Consider the following 25,586-nt stretch of genomic DNA (forward strand, 5'->3'; position numbering starts at 1 on the left):
ACCAACCCAGTCCTTAGAGATACATACTAACCAACCCAGTCCTTAGAGATACATACTAACTAACCCAGTCCTTAGAGAAACACACTAACCAACCCAGTCCTTAGAGATACATACTAACCAACCCAGTCCTTAGAGATACATACTAACCAACCCAGTCCTTAGAGATACATACTAACTAACCCAGTCCTTAGAGATACACACTAACCAACCCACTCATTAGAGATACATACTAACCAACCCAGTCCTTAGAGATACACACTAACCAACCGAGTCCTTAGAGATACACACTAACCAACCCAGTCCTTAGAGATACACACTAATCAACCCAGTCCTTAGAGATACATACTAACCAACCCAGTCCTTAGAGATACATACTAACCAACCCAGTCCTTAGAGATACATACTAACCAACCCAGTCCTTAGAGATACATACTAACCAACCCAGTCCTTAGAGATACAGTACATACTAACCAACACAGTCCTTAGAGATACATACTAACCAACCCAGTCCTTAGAGATACACACTAACCAACCCAGTCCTTAGAGATACATACTAACCAACCCAGTCCTTAGAGATACATACTAACCAACCCAGTCCTTAGAGATACATACTAACCAACCCAGAACTTAGAGATACATACTAACCAACCCAGTCCTTAGAGATACATACTAACCAACCCAGTCCTTAGAGATACATACTAACCAACCCAGTCCTTAGAGATACATACTAACCAACCCAGTCCTTAGAGATACAGTACATACTAACCAACACAGTCATTAGAGATACATACTAACCAACCCAGTCCTTAGAGATACATACTAACCAACACAGTCCTTAGAGATACATACTAACCAACCCAGTCCTTAGAGATACATACTAACCAACCCAGTCCTTAGAGATACATACTAACTAACACAGTCTTTAGAGATACACACTAACCAACCCAGTCCTTAGAGATACACACTAACCAACCCAGTCCTTAGAGATACATACTAACCAACCCAGTCCTTAGAGATACATACTAACCAACCCAGTCCTTAGAGATACATACTAACCAACCCAGTCCTTAGAGATACATACTAACTAACCCAGTCCTTAGAGAAACACACTAACCAACCCAGTCCTTAGAGATACATACTAACCAACCCAGTCCTTAGAGATACATACTAACCAACCCAGTCCTTAGAGATACATACTAACTAACCCAGTCCTTAGAGATACACACTAACCAACCCACTCCTTAGAGATACATACTAACCAACCCAGTCCTTAGAGATACACACTAACCAACCGAGTCCTTAGAGATACACACTAACCAACCCAGTCCTTAGAGATACATACTAACCAACCCAGTCCTTAGAGATACATACTAACCAACCCAGTCCTTAAAGATGCATAGTAACCAACACAGTCCTTAGAGATACACACTAACCAAACCAGTCCTTAGAGATACACACTAATCAACCCAGTCCTTAGAGATACATACTAACCAACCCAGTCCTTAGAGATACATACTAACCAACCCAGTCCTTAGAGATACACACTAACCAACCCAGTCCTTAGAGATACATACTAACCAACCCAGTCCTTAGAGATACATACTAACCAACCCAGTCCTTAGAGATACATACTAACCAACCCAGTCCTTAGAGATACACACTAACCAACCCAGTCCTTAGAGATACATACTAACCAACCCAGTCCTTAGAGATACAGACTAACCAACCCAGTCCTTAGAGATACATACTAACCAACACAGTCATTAGAGATACATACTAACCAACACAGTCCTTAGAGATACATACTAACCAACCCAGTCCTTAGAGATTCATACTAACCAACCCAGTCCTTAGAGATACACACTAACCAACCCACTCCTTAGAGATACACACTAAGCAACACAGTCCTTAGAGATACACACTAACCAACCCAGTCCTTAGAGATACACACTAACCAACCCAGTCCTTAGAGATACATACTAACCAACCCAGTCCTTAAAGATACATACTAACCAACCCAGTCCTTAGAGATACACACTAACCAACCCAGTCCTTAGAGATACATACTAACCAACACAGTCCTTAGAGATACATACTAACCAACACAGTCCTTAGAGATACATACTAACCAACCCAGTCCTTAGAGATTCATACTAACCAACCCAGTCCTTAGAGATACATACTAACCAACCCAGTCCTTAGAGATACATACTAACCAACACAGTCCTTAGAGATACATACTAACCAACCCAGTCCTTAGAGATACACACTAACCAACACAGTCCTTAGAGATACATACTAACCAACCCAGTCCTTAGAGATACACACTAACCAACCCAGTCCTTAGAGATACATACTAACCAACACAGTCCTTAGAGATACACACTAACCAACACAGTCCTTAGAGATACACACTAACCAACCCAGTCCTTAGAGATACATACTAACCAACCCAGTCCTTAGAGATACATACTAATCAACCCAGTCCTTAGAGATACATACTAACCAACACAGTCCTTAGAGATACACACTAACCAACCCAGTCCTTAGAGATACATACTAATCAACCCAGTCCTTAGAGATACATACTAACCAACACAGTCCTTAGAGATACATACTAACCAACCCAGTCCTTAGAGATACACACTAACCAACCCAGTCCTTAGAGATACACACTAACCAACCCAGTCCTTAGAGATACACACTAACCAACACAGTCCTTAGAGATACACACTAACCAACACAGTCCTTAGAGATACACACTAACCAACCCAGTCCTTAGAGATACATACTAACCAACCCAGTCATTAGAGATACATACTAACCAACCCAGTCCTTATAGATACACACTAACCAACCCAGTCCTTAGAGATACACACTAACCAACCCAGTCCTTAGAGATACACACTAACCAACCCAGTCCTTAGAGATACATACTAACCAACCCAGTCCTTAGAGATACAGTACATACTAACCAACCCAGTCCTTAGAGATACATACTAACCAACACAGTCCTTAGAGATACATACTAACCAACACAGTCCTTAGAGATACATACTAACCAACACCGTGCTTAGAGATACATACTAACCAACACAGTCCTTATAGATACATACTAACCAACACAGTCCTTAGAGATACATACTAACCAACACAGTCCTTAGAGATACATACTAACCAACACAGTCCTTAGAGATACAGTACATACTAACCAACACAGTCCTTAGAGATACAGTACATACTAACCAACCCAGTCCTTAGAGATACATACTAACCAACCCAGTCCTTAGAGATACATACTAACCAACACAGTCCTTAGAGATACATACTAACCAACCCAGTCCTTAGAGATACATACTAACCAACCCAGTCATTAGAGAAACACACTAACCAACCCAGTCCTTAGAGATACATACTAACCAACACAGTCCTTAGAGATACACACTAACCAACCCAGTCCTTAGAGATACATACTAACCAACCCAGTCCTTAGAGATACAGACTAACCAACCCAGTCCTTAGAGATACATACTAACCAACCCAGTCCTTAGAGATACATACTAACCAACACAGTCCTTAGAGATACATACTAACCAACACAGTCCTTAGAGATACATACAAACCAACACAGTCCTTAGAGATACAGTACATACTAACCAACACAGTCCTTAGAGATACAGTACATACTAACCAACCCAGTCCTTAGAGATACATACTAACCAACCCAGTCCTTAGAGATACATACTAACCAACACAGTCCTTAGAGATACATACTAACCAACACAGTCCTTAGAGATACATACTAACCAACCCAGTCCTTAGAGATACATACTAACCAACACAGTCCTTAGAGATACATACTAACCAACCCAGTCCTTAGAGATACACACTAACCAACCCAGTCCTTAGAGATACATACTAACCAACCCAGTCATTAGAGATACAGACTAACCAACCCAGTCCTTAGAGATACACACTAACCAACCCAGTCCTTAGAGATACATACTAATCAACCCAGTCCTTAGAGATACATACTAACCAACCCAGTCCTTAGAGATACATACTAACCAACCCAGTCATTAGAGATACAGACTAACCAACCCAGTCCTTAGAGATACACACTAACCAACACAGTCCTTAGAGATACATACTAACCAACACAGTCCTTAGAGATACACACTAACCAACCCAGTCCTTAGAGATACACACTAACCAACCCAGTTTGTTCAGGGTCTGCTCTCATCTAGTCACACTGGTGGTGCAATTGGACTTCAAGAGATTACGTTCAACACTCTGCAGCTATTAACCGCCTGAATAATGTAAAGAGCCTGGCTCACACACACACACGCGCACACACACACACACACACACACACACACACACACACACACACACACACACACACACACACACACACACACACACACACACACACACAGCGAGGGGTTTACATATCCTTTGATGACTGGCTCTGTTTGCTTTAAGTTTGAAGTCCCACCCACCATTTTCTTCTGTTCTCTCTGCCACTGCTCCTTGACCTCCTTCCTCAGTTTGTCCAGCTCGTTCTTCCGCGCGAGGAGAGGCTAGAGAATAAGCCCCCCCCCCCCCCCCACACACACACACACACACACACACACACACACACACACACACACACACACACACACACACACACACACACACACACACACACACACACACACACACACACACAAACGCTTCAGTGAGTCAATGCTAACTTATCCATCAAATGCCTGTGAGTATGGATTATGCAGATCAGAGCAGGACATACTGAAAAGTCACTTAGATGTACATACCTGCATGAATTTGTTGGTTTGAAGGGTAGCTGCTGTGTGCAGTAGGAGCTGGCTGTACTCAATATCGTTCTTGAATGCTGACATGTAAATGTCCCGGAATGGCATGAACTCCTTTGATGGGAAGACAACAAAAGTGACTAATCACAATTCAAAATAAGTAGTCTAGATGGTTTAAAATGACTCATTGTCATGACAGCTGTTATCTTTTGAGATACAAATTAACCGGTGAACAGTGTGGATATTATAACAAATGCAACTGATATGAGCAGAAAACATATTTCATCATAATCACCTGTTGACTTGCGAGTGTCTTCGCTGATTCGGCCATTTTGGCGTAGCTCTTCGCATACTCGATATCTGCAATCAGACACTCAACGTTACCTGCCTAGCCTGGTTATGTCATAAATGTTCAATACAGCATGACTAAGTAGCTACTGTCCCTGTGTGTAGTATGTAGACATTGAGTGATTAAGTACAGGACAAAAACCACAAATGCCCAGGAACCTATTCATCCAAATAGAGGAGCTAACGACAAATGACTAATCACACTACTACACTCTTAGCAAAAAAGGTGCTATCTAGAACCTAAAATGGTTCTTCGGCTGTCCCCATAGGATAACCTTTTGAAGAACCCTTTTTGGTTCCAGGTAGAACACTTTTGGTTCCAGGTAGAAGAACCCTTTCCCGAGGGTTGTACACGAAACCCAAAAGAGTTCTACTTGGAACCAAAAAGGGTTCTACCTGTAACCAAAAAGGTTTATTCTATGGGGATACATACAAACCAACCCAAGAACCTTTGGAAACCCTTATTTCTAAGAGTGTACACTATACTGTGCTTAGGTAAGTTTAGCGTTTACTGTAGTGAAAAAGCATATAATAACCTCATCAGTGTTATATTCAACCCATGCAAGTTTGTCCTAGTATATATCTGGGGCAATATAGACCAGGTGTGAAACTATCTATTATTGTTTACAAGTAGGCTAATGCTAGGACAAATTAAGCTAATATACAGTAGCTAACGCCAGGAAAAACAAAGCTAATATGCAGTAGCTAATGCTAGTACAAACTAAGGTAATATACAGTAGCTAATGCTAAGACAAACTATGCTAATATACCTTAGCTAATGTTAGGACAAACTAAGCTAATGTACAGTAGCTAATGCTAGGCTAACGCTAAGAAAAAAACACTTCCAGAGCTGAGGCAAAAGGAGTTAAAGATCAGCAAAGACCCCCAACCCCGAAAGATAGTTTCTGTGTATGCATTGATATGTAGGCTGTGTGCCTTTTTAAAACATTTATGTAGTTCTGTCCTTGAGCTGTTCTTGTCTATTAATGTTCTGTGTTATGTAATGTTTCATGTTTTGTGTGGACCCCATGAAGAGTACCTGCTGTTTTTGCAACAGCTAATGATGATCCTAATAAAATACCAAATACCAACGGTGACACAGCTTACATCAACCCCCTGTTCTTATGCACGACGCAACGCAAAGTGCCTGCATACAGCTGTTAGCCGTGGTATATTGGCCATATACCACAAACCCCTGAGGTGCCTTATTGATATTATAAACTGGTTACCAACGTAATTAAAACAGAAAAATACATGTTTTGTCATACCTATGATATACGGAATGATATACCACTGCTATCAGCCAATCAGCATTGAGTGCTCGAACCACACGGTTTATAATATATAATCTAATAACAGTTTTTATTTTTTTATTCTGTGGCTCCGACTCACCAATAATGAGATGTTTCTCTGTATTAATCCTATGTGTGTTAGAGGTAAAGGGAGGGAGAGAGACTCACCCACACTGAGTCGTTTGTCCACCCAGGCCAGCAGCTCCTTGGTGTACTTGGACCAGGCCTTGGCGTATAGTAGAGCTGACTCCACCCCGCCTTCACTCCGCTGCAGCGCCACGTCCACACCATCCACCTCCTCCGCCCTCGCCGGCGGCGATGGACCTGTGATGGTAATGGTAACACGCCATGGGTTGGGGAAGAAGAAGTTAGTGGGCCTAGGCCTGAGACCGAGCATTGCTACCTACTGGCTAACAGCTACTGGCAACTAGCTACAGACAAGCCCCTCTCTATCGCATGTGTGAGTATCTGTGTATGACTGTGTGTGTGTGTTCGTGAGTGTGTACGAGTGCGCATGACTGTATGCGCAACAGTGTGTGTGTCAGATCTGTCAGAAAGTAAAGTCCCTGTTGACCTTGGGTTATGTGTTGGTAATACATTGTAATGCTAAGTAGACTGGACAGGACAGGGATTGCCTCCTCTATGTGTTAATATGACTGAGCTAATAGGTCACTCTGTGTGACAGGAGAGCTTATATAGGCCCCTTAACTAAACTATACCATAGAGACTACATAGAGACAGACTATACACACACACACACACACACACACACACACACACACACACACACACACACACACACACACACACACACACACACACACACACACACACACACACACACACACACACACACACTACCGTTCAAAAGTTTGGGGTCACTTAGAAATGTCCTTGTTTTTGAAAGAAAAGCAATTTTTTTGCATTAAAATAAAATAAAATTGATCACAAATACAGTGTAGACATTGTTAATGTTGTAAATTACTATTGTTGCTGGAAACTGATTTTTTTTAAAGGAATATCTACATAGACGTACAGAGGCCTATTATCAGCAACCATCACTCCTGTGTTCCAATGGCACGTTGTGTCAGCTAATCCAAGTTAATAATTTTAAAAGGCTAATTGATCATTAGAAAATCCTTTTGCAATTATGTTAGCACAGCTGAAAACGGTTGTGCTGATTAAAGAAGCAATAAAACTGGCCTTCTTTAGACTAATTGAGTATCTGGAGCATCAGCATTTGTGCATTTAGATTACAGGCTCAAAATGGCCAGAAACAAAGAACTTTCTTCTTTCTTCTGAAACTCGTCAGTCTAAGCCATATCTCAGACTGGCCATTAAAAAGAAAAGATTAAGATGGGCAAAAGAACACAGACACTGGACAGAGGAACTCTGCCTAGAAGGCCAGCATCCCGGAGTCGCCTCTTTACTGTTGACGTTGAGACTGGTGTTTTGCGGGTACTATTTAATGAAGCTGCCAGTTGAGGACATGTGAGGCGTCTGTTTCTCAAACTAGACACTCTAACGTACTTGTCCTCTTGCTCAGTTGTGCACCGGGGCCTCCCACTCCTCTTTCTATTCTGGTTAGAGACAGTTTGCGCTGTTCTGTGAAGGGAGTAGTACACAGCGTTGTACGAGTTTTTCAGTTTCTTGGCAATTTCTCGCATGGAATATCCTTAATTTCTCAGAACAAGAATAGACTGCGAGTTTCAGATGAAAGTTATTTGTTTCCGGTCATCTTGAGCCTCTAATCGTACCCAAAAATGCTTACGCAAAACAGATACTCAACTAGTCTAAAGAAGGCCAGTTTTATTGCTTCTTTAATCAGAACAACACTTTTCAGCTGTGCTAACAAAATTGCAAAAGGGTTTTCTAATGATCAATTAGCCTTTCAAAATGATAAACTTGGATTAGCTAACACAACGTGCCATTGGAACACAGGACTGATGGTTGCTGATAATGGGTCTCTGTACGCCTATGTAGATAATCCATAAAAAAAACTGCAGTTTCCAGCTACAATAGTCATTTACAACATAACAATTTGTCTACACTGTATTTCTGATCAATTTTATGTTATTTTAATGGACGAAAAATGTGCTTTTCCTTCAAAAACAAGGGCATTTCTAAGTGACTCCAAACTTTTGAACGGTAGTGTATATACAGTGCTTTGGAAAGTACTCAGACCCCAGGACTTTTTCGACATTTTGTTAGGCTCTAGCCTCGTTCTAAAATGGATTAAATAAAACAATTTCCTCAGCAATCTACACACAATACCCCATAATGACAAAGTGAAAACAGTTTTTTTATTTGCAAATGTATTACCTTATTTACATAAGTATTCAGACCCTTTGCTATGAGACTCGAAATTGAGCTCAGGTGCATCCTGTTTCCATTTATCATCCTTGAGATGTTTCTACAACTTGATTGGACATGATTTGGAAAGGCACATGCCTGTCTATATAAGGTCGTACAGTTAACAGTGCATGTCAGAGCAAAAACCAAGCCATGACGTCGAAGGAATTGTCCGTATGTCACGTTCCTGACCTGTTTTCTGTTATTTTTGTATGTGTTTAGTTGGTCAGGGCGTGAGTTGGGGTGGGCATTCTATGTTTTGTGTTTCTATGTTTAGGTCACTTGTAATTAGCCTTATATGGTTCTCAATCAGGGACAGGTGTTTGACGTTTCCTCTGATTGAGAACCATATAAAGGTTGGCTGTTCACACTGTTTGTTTGTGGGTGATTGTCTTCCGTGTCTGTGTCTGTGCACCACACGGGACTGTTTCGTTTGTTCGTTCGTTTGTGTCGTCTGTGCCAGTTCATGCGTTCTTCGTGTTATGTAAGTTCGTTTGTTCGGGTCTGTTTGACTTCGTTTATTATTTTGTATATTCTCAAGTATGTTTAGTTTTCGTCTTGTTTAATAAATATTCATGTCGTATCACAACGCTGCGTTTTGGTCAAATCCCTACGTCTGAAGAGGAGGAGGACACCCGTTACACCGTAGAGCTCCGAGACTGCATTGTGTCAAGGCACAGATCTGGGGAAGGGTACCAAAACATTTCTGCAGCATTGAAGGTCCCCAAGAATAGAATGGCCTCCATCATTCTTAAATGGAAGAAGATTGGAACCACCAAGACGGGCCTTGGTCAGGGATGTCACCAAGAACCTAATGATCACTTTGACAGTGCTCTAGAGTTCCTCTGTGGAGATGGGAGAACCTTCCAGAAGGACAACCATCTCTGCAGCACTCCAACAATTAGGCATTTGTGGTAGAATGGCAAGATGGAAGCCACTCCTCAGTAAAAGGCACATGATAGCCCGCTTGGAGTTTGCCAAAATGCACCTAAAAACTCTCAGACCATGAGAAACAAGATCCTCTGGTCTGATGAAACTAAGATTGAACTCTTTGGCCTGAACGCCAAGCGTCACGTCTGGAGGAAACCTGGCACCATCCCTACGGTGAAGCATGGTGGTGGCAGCATCATGCTGAGGGGATGTTTTTCAGCAGCAGGGATTGGGAGACTAGTCAGGATTGAGGAAGAGATGAATGAAGCAAAGTACAGAGTGATCCTTGATGAAAACCTGCTCTAGAGTGCTCAGGACCTCAGACTGGGGCGAAGGTTCACCTTCCAACAGGACAACGACCCTAAGCACACAGCCAAGACAACGCAGGAGTCTCTGAATGTCCTTGAGTGGCCCAGCCAGAGCCCGGACTTGAACACGATTGAACATCTCTGGAAAGACCTGAAAATAGCTGTGCAGCAACGCTCCCATTCCAACTTCGACAGAGCTTGAGAGGATCTGCAGAGAAGAATGGGAGAAATTCTACAGATATAGGTGTGCCAAGCTTGTAGCGTCATACCCAAGAAGACTCAAGGCAGTATTCACTACCAAAGGTGCTTCAACAAAGTACTGAGTAAAGGGGCTGAATACTTATGTAAATGTTTACGGACATATTCAATCAATCCTTATCTCAGTCTACTGTTCCCACATGCTTCAAGAGGGTCACCATTGTTCCTGTTCCCAAGAAAGCTAAGGTAACTGAGCTAAACGACTACCGCCCCGTAGCACTCACTTCCGTCATCATGAAGTGCTTTGAGAGACTAGTCAAGGACCATATCACCTCCACCCTACCTGACACCCTAGACCCACTCCAATTTGCTTACCGCACCAATTGGTCCACAGACGACGCAATCGCAACCACACTGCACACTGCCCTAACCCATCTGGACAAGAGGAATACCTATGTGAGAATGCTGTTCATCGACTACAGCTCAGCATTTAACACCATAGTACCCTCCAAACTCGTCATCAAGCTCGAGACCCTGGGTCTCGACCCCGCCCTGTGCAACTGGGTACTGGACTTCCTGACGGGCCGCCCCCAGGTGGTGAGGGTAGGTAACAACATCTCTACCCCGCTGATCCTCAACACTGGGGCCCCACAAGGGTGCGTTCTGAGCCCTCTCCTGTACTCCCTGTTCACCCACGACTGCGTGGCCATGCATGCCTCCAACTCAATCGTCAAGTTTGCAGACGACACTACAATGGTAGGCTTGATTACCAACAACGACGAGATGGCCTACAGGGAGGAGGTGAGGGCCTTCGGAGTGTGGTGTCAGGAAAATAACCTCACACTCAACGTCAATAAAACAAAGGAGATGATCGTGGACTTCAGGAAACAGCAGAGGGAGCACCCCCTATCCACATCTACGGGACAGTAGTGGAGAGGGTAGTAAATTTAAAGTTCCTCGGCGTACACATCACGGACAAACTGAATTGGTCCACCCACACAGACAGCGTTGTGAAGAAGGTGCAGCAGCGCCTCTTCAACCTCAGGAGGCTGAAGAAATTCGGCTTGTCACCAAAAGCACTCACAAACTTTTACAGATGCACAATCGAGAGCATCCTGTCGGGCTGTATCACCGCCTGGTACGGCAACTGCTCCGCCCACAACCGTAAGGCTCTCCAGAGGGTAGTGAGTTCTGCACAACGCATCACCGGGGGCAAACTACCTAACCTCCAGGACACCTACACCACCCGATGTCACAGGAAGGTCAAAAAGATCATCAAGGACAACAACCACCCGAGCCACTGCCTGTTCACCCCGCTATCATCCAGAAGGCGAGGTCAGTACAGGTGCATCAAAGCAGGGACCGATACTGAAAAACAGCTTCTATCTCAAGACCATCAGACTGTTAAACAGCCACCACTAACATTGAGTGGCTGCTGCCAACATACTGACTCAACTCCAGCCACTTTAATAATGTAAAAATGTATGTAAAAAATGTATCACTAGCCACTTTAAACAATGCCACTTCATATAATGTTTACATACCCTACATTACTCATCTCATATGTATATACTGTATTCTATACCATCTACTGCATCTTGCCATCTTGATGTAATACATGTATCACTAGCCACTTTAAACAATGCCACTTTTATATGTTTACATACCCTACATTACTCATCTCATTTGTATATACTGTACTCGATACCATCTTGCATCTTGCCTATGCCATTCTGTACCATCACTCATTCATATATTATTATGTACATATTATTCATTCCTTTACACTTGTGTGTATAAGGTAGTAGTTGTGGAATTGTTAGGTTAGATTACTCGTTGGTTATTACTGCATTGTCGGAACTAGAAGCACAAGCATTTCGCTACACTCGCATTAACATCTGCTAACCATGTGTATGTGACAAATAACATTAGATTTGATTTGAAATGTGATATTTCATATTTTTTTAAATTTTTGATAAATTAGCAAACATTTCTAAGAACTTGTTTTTGCTTTGTCATTATGGGATATTGTGTGTAGATTGATGAGGGGGAAAAATGTAATACATTTTTGAATAATGCTGTAACGAAACAAAATGTGGAAAATGTGAAGGGGTCTGAATACTTTCCGAAGGCACTGTATTAGAGTGAGAATATAAATATGTGGTGTGTACAGACAATATAAATAAAATGGTATGTACAGTAGTAGGTATATTACGATGAGCTATTCACAGTGGTTCCGTGTTTCTAGCCACCCAGATTTGTTACAGAGGGAATGTGGTTTGTTGAGTACACAGAGTGACGTAACACAGATTGACAGATGAAGCTGTATTAAGATGATAGTGGAGAGGGCACTTTCGCTCAACGAACTCTTCTAGAGCCATCCCACTGGGCACAGACGTTGAGTTGCACCCACTTTTGCCCTCAGAACAGATTCAATTCATATGGGCATTGACTCTACAAGGTGTCGAAAGTGTTCCACAACCCATGTTGACTCCAATGCTCCCCACAGTACTTTGGGTGTACTGTCACCCCAAGTGACATATAGCCTATCGACACATTGACACCTAATCATCTTTAGTTATTTTTAGGGGTTTTCAAGTGTTGTTTTTGATGACATTTCGTTTTTATTGCGTATATCTGCCATTTTTGAGCCACGGATTTGCAGATTGACTGACTGGTTAACTATTTTTGGCTTGGCTAACTAGATTTGTTTAAAAAATACATCTGGGCACAGTACCATCTTTTTTTGTTTCACCTGGCTGCCAATTCCAGCTGTTTTGAGAATATCATTTGAGGAATCGCCTGAAGCGTGAGAGGAACGGGAGACAGAGGAATACAGCAGTGCTGAGAAAGAGGGCTCTTAATGAGGACGACTGGCTACTATTCTGAACTTTGCGTGGTGAGCTTGCTGGCGCCCACAGCTGCTGAGGAATCCCCCAAGTGGATTCTACACAGAGAGGAAGAGGAGAAGTCCAGTGGCTATAAAACCCAGGCTGGTTCCCAGACTTGCCCTCTACAAGATCATCAGCAGACTCCATCCCCATCATCTACCATCTTCTGACCAGCTCCCTTCGCTCAAGCCATAAACTGACCCTTTCCATCTTCGGAGGATGCAGCTATAAAAGACTTGGCCTCTATTGGTTGACCTGTCATGGTATATTGCTTGTTTGTTTTCTTGCTCTTGAAGTGCTTTGAGATCCTATTAAAAGCGCTATAAAAATGTAATTTATTATTTTTATTTTTCATTAAAAAATCAATTTATGTCAATATGTAATGTTTTTATAAGGGAGAGCCAAGCCAAGCTGTGATAGAGTACATCGTAAATTGTGAACTGCTATCAGTTGTTAAGTGGATGGAGTAGTAAGGTGTCATGGTGGTTGTAGTGCATGTTACCTGATGGATCATCTTTCTCTGGACCGGATACTACAGATTCCACGGAAAGGTTCTCAAACGACTGGGAATGAGACAGATAGACAGAACAGTTCCACAGTGATGAGTAAGGAACTGGATGGTACATGACATGACAGAATGACCATGGCTAGTGAGCATTTTAATTTCCCTTTGTGTTATAGTTAAAAGCTACAAACTACATCAACACCCTGTCATGCTGTAATTAATCACTAGAAGATATTTCAGGAGTACCCTCCACTTCAAACAGGAAACAATCTCCCAGCCCCATCATACAGTGTTATGTTGTTGTTTCCTGAGAGCACCACACCCTTTGACCTCTCCATCCTGGGTATCTTTAGACAGTCAATCACATGCCTTTACTGTAAATACATACATCATGTCCAGACAGACAGTTGTGTATGTATCTATGTGTGTTTGTCTTACCCTGCTTCTCCGAGTCAGGGGCAGCCCCAACGCTGATCCATTCTCTACATCTCCCATAAGGAAGTCAGACACTCTGAAAGAGGAACACACAACAACAATGAAAGGCATGGAAATAACCCCTAGGCACTGGTCTGGGGTCAGATGTGTTGTGTTTAGAACAATGGTAAGTGTATGGATTGGGGTAGGGCAAATCTCATCCTAGATCGGTGGTTGTGTGGGCAACTTCCCCTGAAGTGTTGGCAACACTTTAAGAGTCAACAACACAAGCAGCCATTATGCAAGGAAACACAGACTGAAGGTTGAGAGTATTATATTATCTAGAGTTGTAAGACAAGGATACCATGTACCTATTTAAATATAGTTTGTTTGTGTCACCATAAAGAGTCAGAAAAACAGAGCTAGTTATTGCAATCACTATTACAACGTTGTACTTACACATTGCCAAAGGTGAATGCCAATGTGTCGATGGAAGTGTATATCTCTCCGAAAAGCTTCTGCTTGTTCTCCTCGTTCACATCCTTGAAGTTAACACCTGTCAAAACAGATGAAGCAAGTTAGGCTAAACTGTGAAAACAAATAACTGGGACAACCTATACCTATTCAGAACTGAAGACAAGATGCACTGTAATGTCAAAACATATAACCTACATGAACATGAGACTAATCATTATCCGAATATGTTGCTATACAGGTTGAGAGCCTACATAACATGAGGTAGTGATGAGTGTTGTGAAATAGTCCGTCTCTATCACCATATATCCCCAAAACACTTCATCAGAATAGTTAGGCCTGAAAAGACTAAAACAGTAGAGATTTGACTGAAAAAGTAGAAATTTGACTGAAACAGCAGAGATTTGACTGAAACAGTAGATATTTGACTGAAACAGTAGATATTTGACTGAAACAGTAGAGATTTGAGATTTGACTGAAACAGTATATATTTGACTGAACCAGTATAGATTTGACTTGAAACAGCAGAGATTTGACTGAAACAGTAGATATTTGACTGAAACAGCAGAGATTTGAGATTTGACTGAAACAGTAGATATTTGACTGAAACAGCAGAGATTTGACTGAAACCGTAGAGATTTGACTGAAACAGTAGATATTTGACAGAAAAAGCAGAGTTTTGACCGAAACAGTACTGATTTGAATTGTAATCTGGAAAGACACACCGTTTCCTGCCTTAAGTCTAAACAAAGTGATGACGAAAAAAGAGAAGGGAAAAACACCAATGTAAATAGGTCTATAATCAGTCTCCACAATAAACTTCCTGTCTCACTCGGGAGGAGAGAAAATAAACCAGAATAGGAGCTCAACAGGCAGCACCAGCAGCCCAAGCCGCATCTGAAATGGCACCCTATTCACTATATATTGCACTACTTTGGACCAGAGCGGTATGGTAGATCCCTGTGGACCCTGGTAAAAAGTAGTGCACGATAGGAGAATAGGGTTCCATTTGGGTCGCAAAACCAGTGACGCCATTCCCTGAGGCCATTCCCCTAGTGTCGATGTTCTCTCCGCCGAACAATAGAGATGTCTGGAGATCAGGAGGGGAACAGGAGATCAAGAGAATGGTTCAAGGAATGAGGATTGCAGAAAGCACTTTTTCTTCTTCTTACCAGAAAGTTCTTTGAGATGTCTTCTTTTACATGAGATATATTAGAATGCTCTAAGTAAACGATCGGTAGTCCAGGTTGAAGGTTTTCTAGTTAGTTTAGCCCCATGGAGACTTAGTTCCAAACAGTTCAAACAACACTTAGCAGCACAATAACCACAAACAGTTTCCATTCTAGAATCCTCTTCGTCATACAGGAAATTGGTAAGCAAGCGACAAAGGAACTAGGAGACTCAAAGAGAGAGAGAGAGAGAGAGAGAGAGAGAGAGAGAGAGAGAGAGAGAGAGAGAGAGAGACCAGCAGTTCTCTATGCTCTTACAGTGCAGGCTTCCTGTCTCTATAGAACAAGAGGAACTCTACCGTAAAACACACACACATGCCAGCCACCACTTACCCACGACCAGGCTTGCCCTCCAGAGGCTGAACCCTTTTTAGCATTCAGTCTGTGTGTATGATGTGGTCCGCAGCCGGGTGGTTGTTATAGCACCAAACTCTTTCTACCCAAGCTGCTCTCAAGGACTTCTCGGACTTCTCTCTCTTCTCTGTTGGTCTTCCTGGCTGTATGGTACAACCACTCCTTGACCGTAGAGCCACTCCTTACTCAGTAGGTCCTTTGTGGGTTCAGTGGTTCCAAAGGGGGACCTGCCTCTAGTGGTCAAGCTGATCTACAGCCTTTTTAATGCACTAAAGCGTTCTCCAACTGCCACAGGGGAAATGGCACACAAGTCTCTTCCTTTATCTCCATTTGTGTCACCTAATAAGGCATTTCTTTCCAGGGAATGGAGGCAAAATGTCTCCAGTACAGGGTTCAAGCCAATTCCATAAGTTCCAGAAGCTCTTATGAGAGGTAGAACCCTTTCAGACGGGACAGCAGAGTTAGTGGTTCAAGGTAGTTTGGGTCCAGTGAGAGTCTGTCTGTGAACGCAGCTAGCTAGCTACCTCTGCCTAGGACGCTATCGCTGCGTCTCTCTGGCCTTTACGTCCTCTCCTACCCCCTCCTCCCCTCCCCGCAACACAGGACATCCTGAAGCTCACTAGAACACAATGCCAGCACTCGCTCCGGCCAACCACAGTCCAAACGTGGATGTTACATCATCAGGCAAAAACGGCATTGTTTTCACTGGGAAAGCACATGACTCCTGAACGAACACTAATAAATTCCACCTCTGAGCCTACTGCAGGGGAAGCCTGCTGACAAAACAGATATTGATGGAAGCAAACATACATGACTTAGCCAGGACATAGGAGGAAGGCCATAGGGGCCATCAGGCCATTGGGGGCCATCAGGCCACAGTGCCATTAGGTCATTGGGGGCCATTGGGCCATCATGGTAATGTTAATGCCTCAATGACCCACATACATAATGTGACTGGACTATGGCTGAACAATTCCAGCAACATCCCCAAATGACCCAGTTTTCCAGAAATCCAGGTTGGAGGGTTCCAGATTTCCTGTTTGTTCCCTCTTTTTTTAATATATATTTTTTATTTAACCTTTATTTAACCAGGTAAGCCAGTTAAGAACAATTTCTTATTTACAACTGCGACCTGGCCAAGACAAAGCAAAGCAGTGTGACACAAACAACAACACAGAGATACACATGGAATAAACAAACATACAGTCAAAAATACAATTGGAAAAAAAGTATATATACAGTGTGTGCAAATGAGGTAAGATAAGGGAGGTAAGGAAATAAATAGGCCATAGTGGAGAAATAATTACAATTTAGCAATTAAACACTGGAGTGATAGATGTGCAGAAGATGAATGTGCAAGTAGAGATAATTGGGTGCAAAAAAGAAGAAAAAAAAACAGTATGGGGATGAGGTAGTTGGATGGGCTATTTACTGATGAGCTATGTACAGGTGCAGTGATCTGTGAGCTGCTCTGACAGCTGGTACTTAAAGTTAGTGAGGGAGATATGAGTCTCCAGCTTCGGTGATTTTTGCAATTTGTTCCAGTCATTGGCAGCAGAGAACTGGAAGGAAAGGCGGCCAAAGGAGGAATTGGCTTTGGGAGTGACCAAGTGAAATATACCTGCTGGAGCGTGCTGCTATGGTGACCAGTGAGCTGAGATAAGGCGTGGCTTTACCTAGCAAAGACTTATAGATGACCTGGAGCCAGTGGGTTTGGCGACGAATATGAAGCGAGGGCCAGCCAACGAGAGTATACAGGTCGCAGTAGTGGGTAGTATATGGGGCTTTGGTGACAAAACGGATGGCACTGTGATAGACTGCATCCAGTTTGCTGAGTAGAGTGTTGGAGGCTATTTTGTAAATGACATCGCCGAAGTCAAGGATCGGTAGGATAGTCAGTTTTACGAGGGTATGTTTGGCAGCATGAGTGAAGGATGCTTTGTTGCGAAATAGGAAGCCGATTCTGGATTTAATTTTGGATTGGAGATGCTTAATGTGAGTCTGGAAGGAGAGTTTACAGTCTAACCAGACACCTAGGTATTTGTAGATGTCCACATATGCTAAGTCAGAACCGTCCAGAGTAGAGATGCTGGACGAGCGGGCAGGTTCTGGTAGTGATCGGTTGAAGAGCATGCATTTAGTTTTACTTGCATTTAATAGCAGTTGGGGGGCACGGAAGGAGAGTTGTATGGCGTTATATCTCGTCTCGAGGTTAGTTAACACAGTGTCTAAAGAAGGGCCAGTGGTATACAGAATGGTGTCGTCTGCGTAGAGGTGGATCAGAGAATCACCAGCAGCAAAAGCGACATCATTGATGTATACAGAGAAAAGAGTCGGCCTGAGAATTGAACCCTGTGGCACCCCCATAGAGACTGCCAGAGGTCCGGACAACAGGCCTTCCGATTTGACACACTGAACTCTGTCTGAGAAGTAGTTGGTGAACCAGGCGAGGCATTCTGGGATTCTTGATTCTGGGATCCAACATTTTGGGAAAGTTATTGGAACTTTGCAACCATACACTGTACCAATGTAGGGAGGGGAAACAACCACATCTCTTCATTCAGGAAATGACAGGTTTCATGTGACAGGTGTCAAGTCATGGTGTTCATCACATATCATTTTGGTGTCCTTCTCAGATACCTTGGCTTAGCTAATTGGGTGATACTCCACCTAAAGAAAAATATTTTAATTTGCTCATTGTATAAAGACCTTTGCTGAACTCGTAAGACTATATGTAGGATATCTTGCTTATCTTGAGATAGATAGATATCCTTTTCTCTCCCTCTCTCTTTCCTCCTGGTATGTGTCTCCTCTCGCTGGACAGAGACCAGTGCTGTGAAAGTCATAGCCCCACTATGAGAGCATGAATTAGACCAGGCATGAGCGAATGGGGCCTGTTCCTGATCCACTAGGCCAGTATGGCGGGCAGAGACATACACACAAACATGCACACACCCACCTACGCACACACCCACTCACCCACACACCCGCACACACGCACACACACACACACACACACACACACACACACACACACACACACACACACACACACACACACACACACACACACAGAGAGAGAGAGAGAGAGAGAGAGAGAGAGAGAGAGAGAGAGAGAGAGAGAGAGAGAGAGAGAGAGAGAGAGAGAGATACAGACCCCTGTTATCTCCCCCTAGGCACAGGGTCTCAGCACAGCCACACGCCTGGATATTCCACTTTCTCTTATTTGAATCTACCTGAATTGATTACTTCAGTCTCACATTACATGGGGACCAGGCCAGGTGTGTGTGTGTGCGAAGTGACTAATGTGGCCAAAGAAGGAAGGATGCCAATGAGTATGTGTATAGCCTGTTGAGCCTCATTGTGTGAGGGTCTAGTACAGAGGACACATATTCTGGCCCTCTAGTGGTGAGAAAGGTTATTAGGATGAGGTATGGAATTAAGAATGAAGGGACAACATGTTCGTTTATTGGGAGTGTACTGGGGCTTGTACCTTAAGCACATGGCATTTTCATTCAGCAGTGCTACTGCTGTTCTGTTCCTATATACACAAAGCACTGTTAATATTAAACTGCTCCCAAGAGAAAGCCCCACAGCCTTGAAACCAGATTAGCCATTAGCAGCATCACATGACTATTGGTTGGCTAGCCACAGGACTCTATGTGAAGTCTTTCCAACTGTCACAGTAGAGCATGGAGATCGACAGCAGCCACCACTAACACTCACTCTGTCTCTGTCTCTGTCCAAGCCGCTATACAATAGCTTCCTTCAGTTCTGCTTGAAATGCACCCAGGCTGCATACCGTAGTGTAAGCCAATACTTGGAATCGACTTTGGTTCAATCACTTTTTATTCATTTGGTAGAATGCATTTAGAGCGGAAGGAAGGATAGGTATTTACATCACTACCACACACACACACAAACACCTCCCCAGCTTTTGTTCCAGGTCAGTGTGTCACCGTACTTCGTTAACATAGAGCATTGCCAAAAGTATGCTGTCAAACCAGGGCCAGGCCGCTATGCCATTCCAATTGAGCAGAGGTATACTCTACTCAGAGATTCTTGTGCGGGGGCCAAGTGAAGAATTGCCCTCCATGGCTGATCATAATCTCGAGGAGAGAAGATAAATGGGATTCCTGAGCCCTATTCCCTCAGGACAGCAACACAAAGCACAAAGACTTCAGTCTTTGAGTCAAACACACTCCTCTCCCTCCTACCACTGGATTTAATAGGAATTCAGATTTAAACATTCAAATAATACATGTTGTGTATTTTTCAGTCAGGGATTTGAATACATGCTGTGTGTGTTATTTGAGCGAAGTTCTGATATTTAGAGTGAATTCATCCTCAAAAGCTTGCTGCAAATACATCTTCTAGTTTTGCTAAACAGACAAACATGCTGGCCCTGTAATGCTTAAGCACAAACCTTCTTCCAGACCTAATCCAGCCAAATGAGGCCTGGGGGAGGTACGGTAGGGAGGCAAGGACTGTGAGCCATTAGGGTGGGAGACAGGGAGGCAAGGAGTCAGGGAGGCAGGAAGACAAGGAGGCAGGGAGACAGGAAGACAAGGAGTCAGCGAGACACGGAGGCAGGGAGACAGGGAGGCAGGGTGGCAGGGAGACAGGGAGGCAGCGAGACAGGGAGAGAAGGAGACAGAGAGTCAGGGTGTGTTTGAGACATGTCTCTATGCTCTAGGGAGTGCTGCTCACCTTTGACCTGTGCGATGACGGTGCCTGCAGCACTGAGGATGTCCACAGAGTTGAGGGTCTGGTGTTTGCTGATGACGGCCTTCAACACGCGCAGCAGCTCCCCCAGACGCTCATGGACTACCTGGTGAAGACAGTCCTGGTGCTCTGGAGGACAAACAGACACAAAGACAAGATTGTTAGAGAACCATCTCAGTAACACAATGGCTACAGTGTTTGCTCATATTCATATACTGTATAAGGCACATTTTATCTGGAGGGAAAGACACAAAGACACAACTGTAAAGAGAACCATCTCTTTAAGATGTAAGTGAGTCCCACTCAGAACAGACTCAATACGTCGGGGCATGGACTCTACAAGGTGTCGAAAGCGTTGCACAGGGACGCTGGCCCATGTTGACTCCAATGCTTCCCACAGTTGTGTGAAGTTGGCTGGATGTCCTTTGGGTGTTGGACCATTCTTGATGCACATGGGCATCTGTTGAGCATGAAAAACCCAGCAGCGTTGCCTTTCCTGACACAAATTGGTGTGCCTGGCACCTACTACCATATCCCGTTCAAAGGCACTTGAATCTTTGGTCTTGCCCATTCACCCTGTGAACGGTACACATACACAATCCATGTATCAATTGTCTCAAGGCTTAAAAATACACTGATTGAAGTGGATTTAACAGGTGACCTCAATAAGGGATCATAGCGTTCACCTGGATTCACCTGGTCAGTCTATGTCATGGAGAAAGCAGGTGTTCTTAATGTTTTGTACACTCAGTGTACAGTAAGTGTTTACAATGTATGATAAGGATTTCTGAGTTATATATTTCAATATAAAGAGGAGACACCAGTCAAGCAATTCCAACTAGGTGTTGATTCACATTAGTCAGACAAGTGGATCTAATACTAGGTGTTAACCATTGAGAGAAAGAGGCCTTAGCGAACTCAGGTGTGAGGTAAATATGATTACCTGATAACTAATGCATAACTAAAAATGACCTGTAGTGGTCTTCCTGTAATTAGTGTAGTATTTATCTGTAGTGTTTACACATCCATAATAAAACAGACCATTACTTATGCTTCAGTAATTACAGTGCGGCCTGGCACTACAGATGGTAAGATCAAAAGCACTTTAGTATTCAACCAGCCTGTTAATGTATACACCACATAGTTAGAGGGTGAGCTCATCAGAAAGCAGCTGAATGGGAGGACAGAAATTACTAATCTAACAGTCTCCAGATGCTTTTACGACTCCCTTGAATTTTTGATCCACCACCGCAGGCGAGTGAGTGTGGCAGTGCCACCACTGACAAAGCCTCGCAGTATCCACCGAGGACTGTTTTTCCCAGAGCCCAGTGAAACTCAGAGCCACAGAGAGGGTCAGAGTCAAAACACACACACACACTCGCAGGCCTGTCAAAGCCACATTTGTGCTGACGGTCGCCCCTGGATTACCCCGCGTATGGAAAAGGGGATCAGGGAGACTTTAGCCGTCTCCCCTTTTTTCTTTTATTCATTCCCCCTCTTTTTTGGAGCGGGACAAAAAGGGCCGGCGGTGGAACTAATGTTTCTGGGTGGATGTGGCTGCCATCGCCATGACAATGCCAGCTGTCCTCCAACCAGGAAATACAGCCAGCTGACCAGTAGGTGACTGTCGGACTGCTTCATATTGACCAACAGTAAATGTCAACATGCGACTGCTTCATAATAGAACCACAGGGAACAAGTTACTGTCACAACCACTAGCTACATCTAACAGCATGAAGTGACGACTTTATAAGGACTACCAGTCACAAGTCAACAACATCCACTAGCCCAACAAGTGACCTCATCATTAAGTCAAAACAACAAGTGAACCAACCCTAGATCAATGTTCTTTATTGGATGATGTCAATAAACATCAGACCGAATACGAGAGAGAACAGAACCCTTCATTGGATCAACAGTAACAGATTCAACAGATTCTACAAAACCAACTGATTGTATACTGTAAAACTCCCAGCAGCATCTCTGCTCTGCCAACAGTCTCTCTACAGGATGTCTGGAGTCTTCCCCAGCTCCATGGTAACCATACCCAGTTTCATGGCAACCGCCTCCATCCATCTTCTTTGGATGTCAAACTACAGCTACTTCCTGTGTCTGGAGAACCTGGTGTTTTCTCTTCATTTTGTTTCAGCCTGGCTTCTGCCATGTTTCAGCCTGGCTCCTGCTATGTTTCAGCCCTGCCATGTTTCAGCCTGGCTTCTGCCATGCTTCAGCCTGGTTCTTGCCATGTTTCAGCCTGGCTTCTGCCATGTTTCAGCCTGGCTCCTGCCATTTTGTTGCCTGGCTCCTGCCATGTTTCAGCCTGATTTCAGCCTGGCTTCTGCCATGTTTTGGGCTCCCGAGTGGCACAGCGGCCTAAGACACTGCATCTTAGTGCTAGAGGTGTCACTACAGACCCAGGTTCGATTCCAGGCTGTATCACAACCGGCCGTGATTGGGAATACCATAGGGCGGCACACAATTGGCCCAGTGTCTTCCGGATTAGGGTTTGGCTGGGGTAGACCGTCATTGTAAATAAGAATGTGTTCTTAACTGGCTTGCCTTGTTAAATAAAGATTAAATAAAATAAATGTTTCAGCCTGGCTCCTGCGAGGAAGAGCCTCGCAGTGTGCCTCTGGCCCCCATAATGCACAACACTGAGCCCCATTATCCAGCAGGCTGTAACTGCATTAGGGAGTGGATGTAAGGTGGGGGTACTTCCTAAACAGGTCAAATTTATCTCTGTCTATAGAGATTAAGATGTTGTTCTGTATGTCCACAGGTTTAATAAAGACTATTTGGTTTGATGTGGGTATGTTGGGACAAGATCATAATGAAACAATAATGTAATGCAAAAAGAATGTAGCTGAGTGATTCATAAAATCCCAACTTCCTACTCTGCTGGGGTGTTCCCCTCGAAGGAGCACATTCAGCACAGTGCAGCTGCTCACCAGTCTGTCTGTCTCTCTCTCTCTCTGTCTCTCTCTCTCTGTCTCTCTCTCTCCCTCTCTCTCTCTCTCTCTGTCTCTCTCTCTCTCTGTCTCTGTCTCTCTCTCTCTCCCTGTCTCTCTCTCTCTCTGTCTCTCTCTCTCTCTCTCTCTCTCTCTCTGTCTCTCTCTCTCTCCCTGTCTCTCTCTCTCTCTCTCTGTCTCTCTCTCTCTCCCTGTCTCTCTCTCTCTGTCTCTCTCTCTCTGTCTCTCTCTCTCTCTGTCTCTCTCTCTGTGTCTCTCTCTCTCTCTCTCTCTCTCTCTGTCTCTCTCTCTCTCCCTGTCTCTCTCTCTCTCTCTCCCTCCCACTCTATCACTTGTTTGTCTCCCGCTCCTCTCTATGTCTCTCTCTTTCTGTCTGTGTTATTTTGCCATGAAGGACATTTGCTTCACAGACCTGCAGTACCGTCTTTCCCAAGCTAGTGTGTGCGTGCGTCCTCACCCATTAGATTGGGAAAGACTGAAAACCCAGCCAGCACACAATGATCAGGTGTGTCCAATGATTTATATATATACTACATGACCGACTGAACTACCATTGTAAAAAAAGATTTTGGAAGCTATATAAATGCATTTATTAATGTCTACGTCTTTGATTTTGCCATGTTTATTATATTACACACACCTTAATGCGTACCTTTTATATTATATTATCTGAGCTGAACATACAAAGATTTTTTTTTTTTATTCCTTAAAGTCACATTTTTTAAATGTTACTGTCCCCACTACAACAACACAACACTTAAATACATTTAATTTAATACATTTAACATTCCTTAGAAGGACTGCTTCTTCTGGGGAAGTGCCAATTTGGCTAATCAGTGGCTTCAAAGCCTCTCATTTGCCAATAAATAGCATCAGCAATCAGGGGTTTATGTACTGTACATCATTGGGTGGGTCAGGGTTGCCAGCCGCCCCAAACCTCCAGGTCTTTATTGGCTAGGGGTTAGATTAGACCCCTATTTAAAGACAATACACTTTGAATGACAATGTCCACACAATGGCCTGAACCGTCTGTCAACACATACAGTACATTATGGCCCATTCACATAGACACAGAGTAACAGAATCCTCCAAGGTCTGGAGGTGGTGCAGATTAAAAAGCCTGAATGCCCCATGAGACAGAGGCTCTTCCTTCTGCAGGTGCAGGATGGCGGGCGCCTCGTAATGGCTGTTGCTTGGTCTTTACATCCAGGCCATCCTGTATGGAGCTACTAGAAGGACATTACGTTTAGTCCACTGGCCCAGCTGGACACAGGATGATGTACAGAGGCTGGTGGTTTAACCCTGTGCCTCCCTGTTAGAGGAGCACAATGGGACAGAACCCTGTTCCCACCAGGGCCCTCCAGCTATCTACACTTCTCCCCAGCATAACGAGTGTAGACCCCTGTCTGTTGCAGCCACAGGCCTGGGAGACTTATTTCACAATGGATGAGAGGGACAGTTTCACCATGAAAACAACCCTCACTCAGAGTACTGGGAACTGGAAGAGCCGCTTTGTTTTACTTACTGTGCAAACGTTTTAGAGCAAAACAATTATGAGATTTGGTAAAAGGAAAAACAAATTAATAGTATGCTAGCTGCCAGGAAAGGAGCATTTTTTTCACAATGCAGGAAAACCATCAGTTTTCTGAGAAGAGTCTGTTTGAGTGGGAAAAGCTTTCCTTTTGTCTCAGAGGCCATTTGCAAACAGTGGGGCCTGTCTGCTTGAGGGCCTGCCTGCCACATGAAGCATTTTTTGGAACAATAAATCACAACGCCAGGCTTT

At 43.6% G+C, this 25,586-nt stretch overlaps 1 protein-coding gene across 4 annotated transcripts in view; it reads right to left on the bottom strand.

The window, feature by feature from the left end:
* arhgap29a (Rho GTPase activating protein 29a) overlaps nt 1–25,586 on the bottom strand; it is an 81,168-nt gene that overhangs the window by 25,211 nt on the left and 30,371 nt on the right. For 2 of the 4 annotated variants that reach the window (XM_038973308.1, XM_038973307.1), the window contains exons 3-10: nt 20,820–20,963; nt 14,512–14,608; nt 14,077–14,149; nt 13,636–13,696; nt 6,623–6,778; nt 5,110–5,174; nt 4,818–4,928; nt 4,503–4,583 (exon numbers count right to left, since the gene is read on the bottom strand). In XM_038973308.1, the coding sequence (XP_038829236.1) occupies nt 4,503–4,583; nt 4,818–4,928; nt 5,110–5,174; nt 6,623–6,778; nt 13,636–13,696; nt 14,077–14,149; nt 14,512–14,608; nt 20,820–20,963 (788 nt within the window). Of the gene's footprint in view, nt 1–4,502; nt 4,584–4,817; nt 4,929–5,109; nt 5,175–6,622; nt 6,779–13,635; nt 13,697–14,076; nt 14,150–14,511; nt 14,609–15,698; nt 15,836–16,088; nt 16,614–20,819; nt 20,964–25,586 lie in introns of those variants that run through there. The other 2 variants (XM_038973310.1, XM_038973309.1) reach the window with 2 other exon arrangements.

The sequence above is a fragment of the Salvelinus namaycush genome, chromosome 33, assembly GCF_016432855.1.
Source record: "Salvelinus namaycush isolate Seneca chromosome 33, SaNama_1.0, whole genome shotgun sequence".
Taxonomy (NCBI): Eukaryota; Metazoa; Chordata; class Actinopteri; order Salmoniformes; family Salmonidae; genus Salvelinus; species Salvelinus namaycush.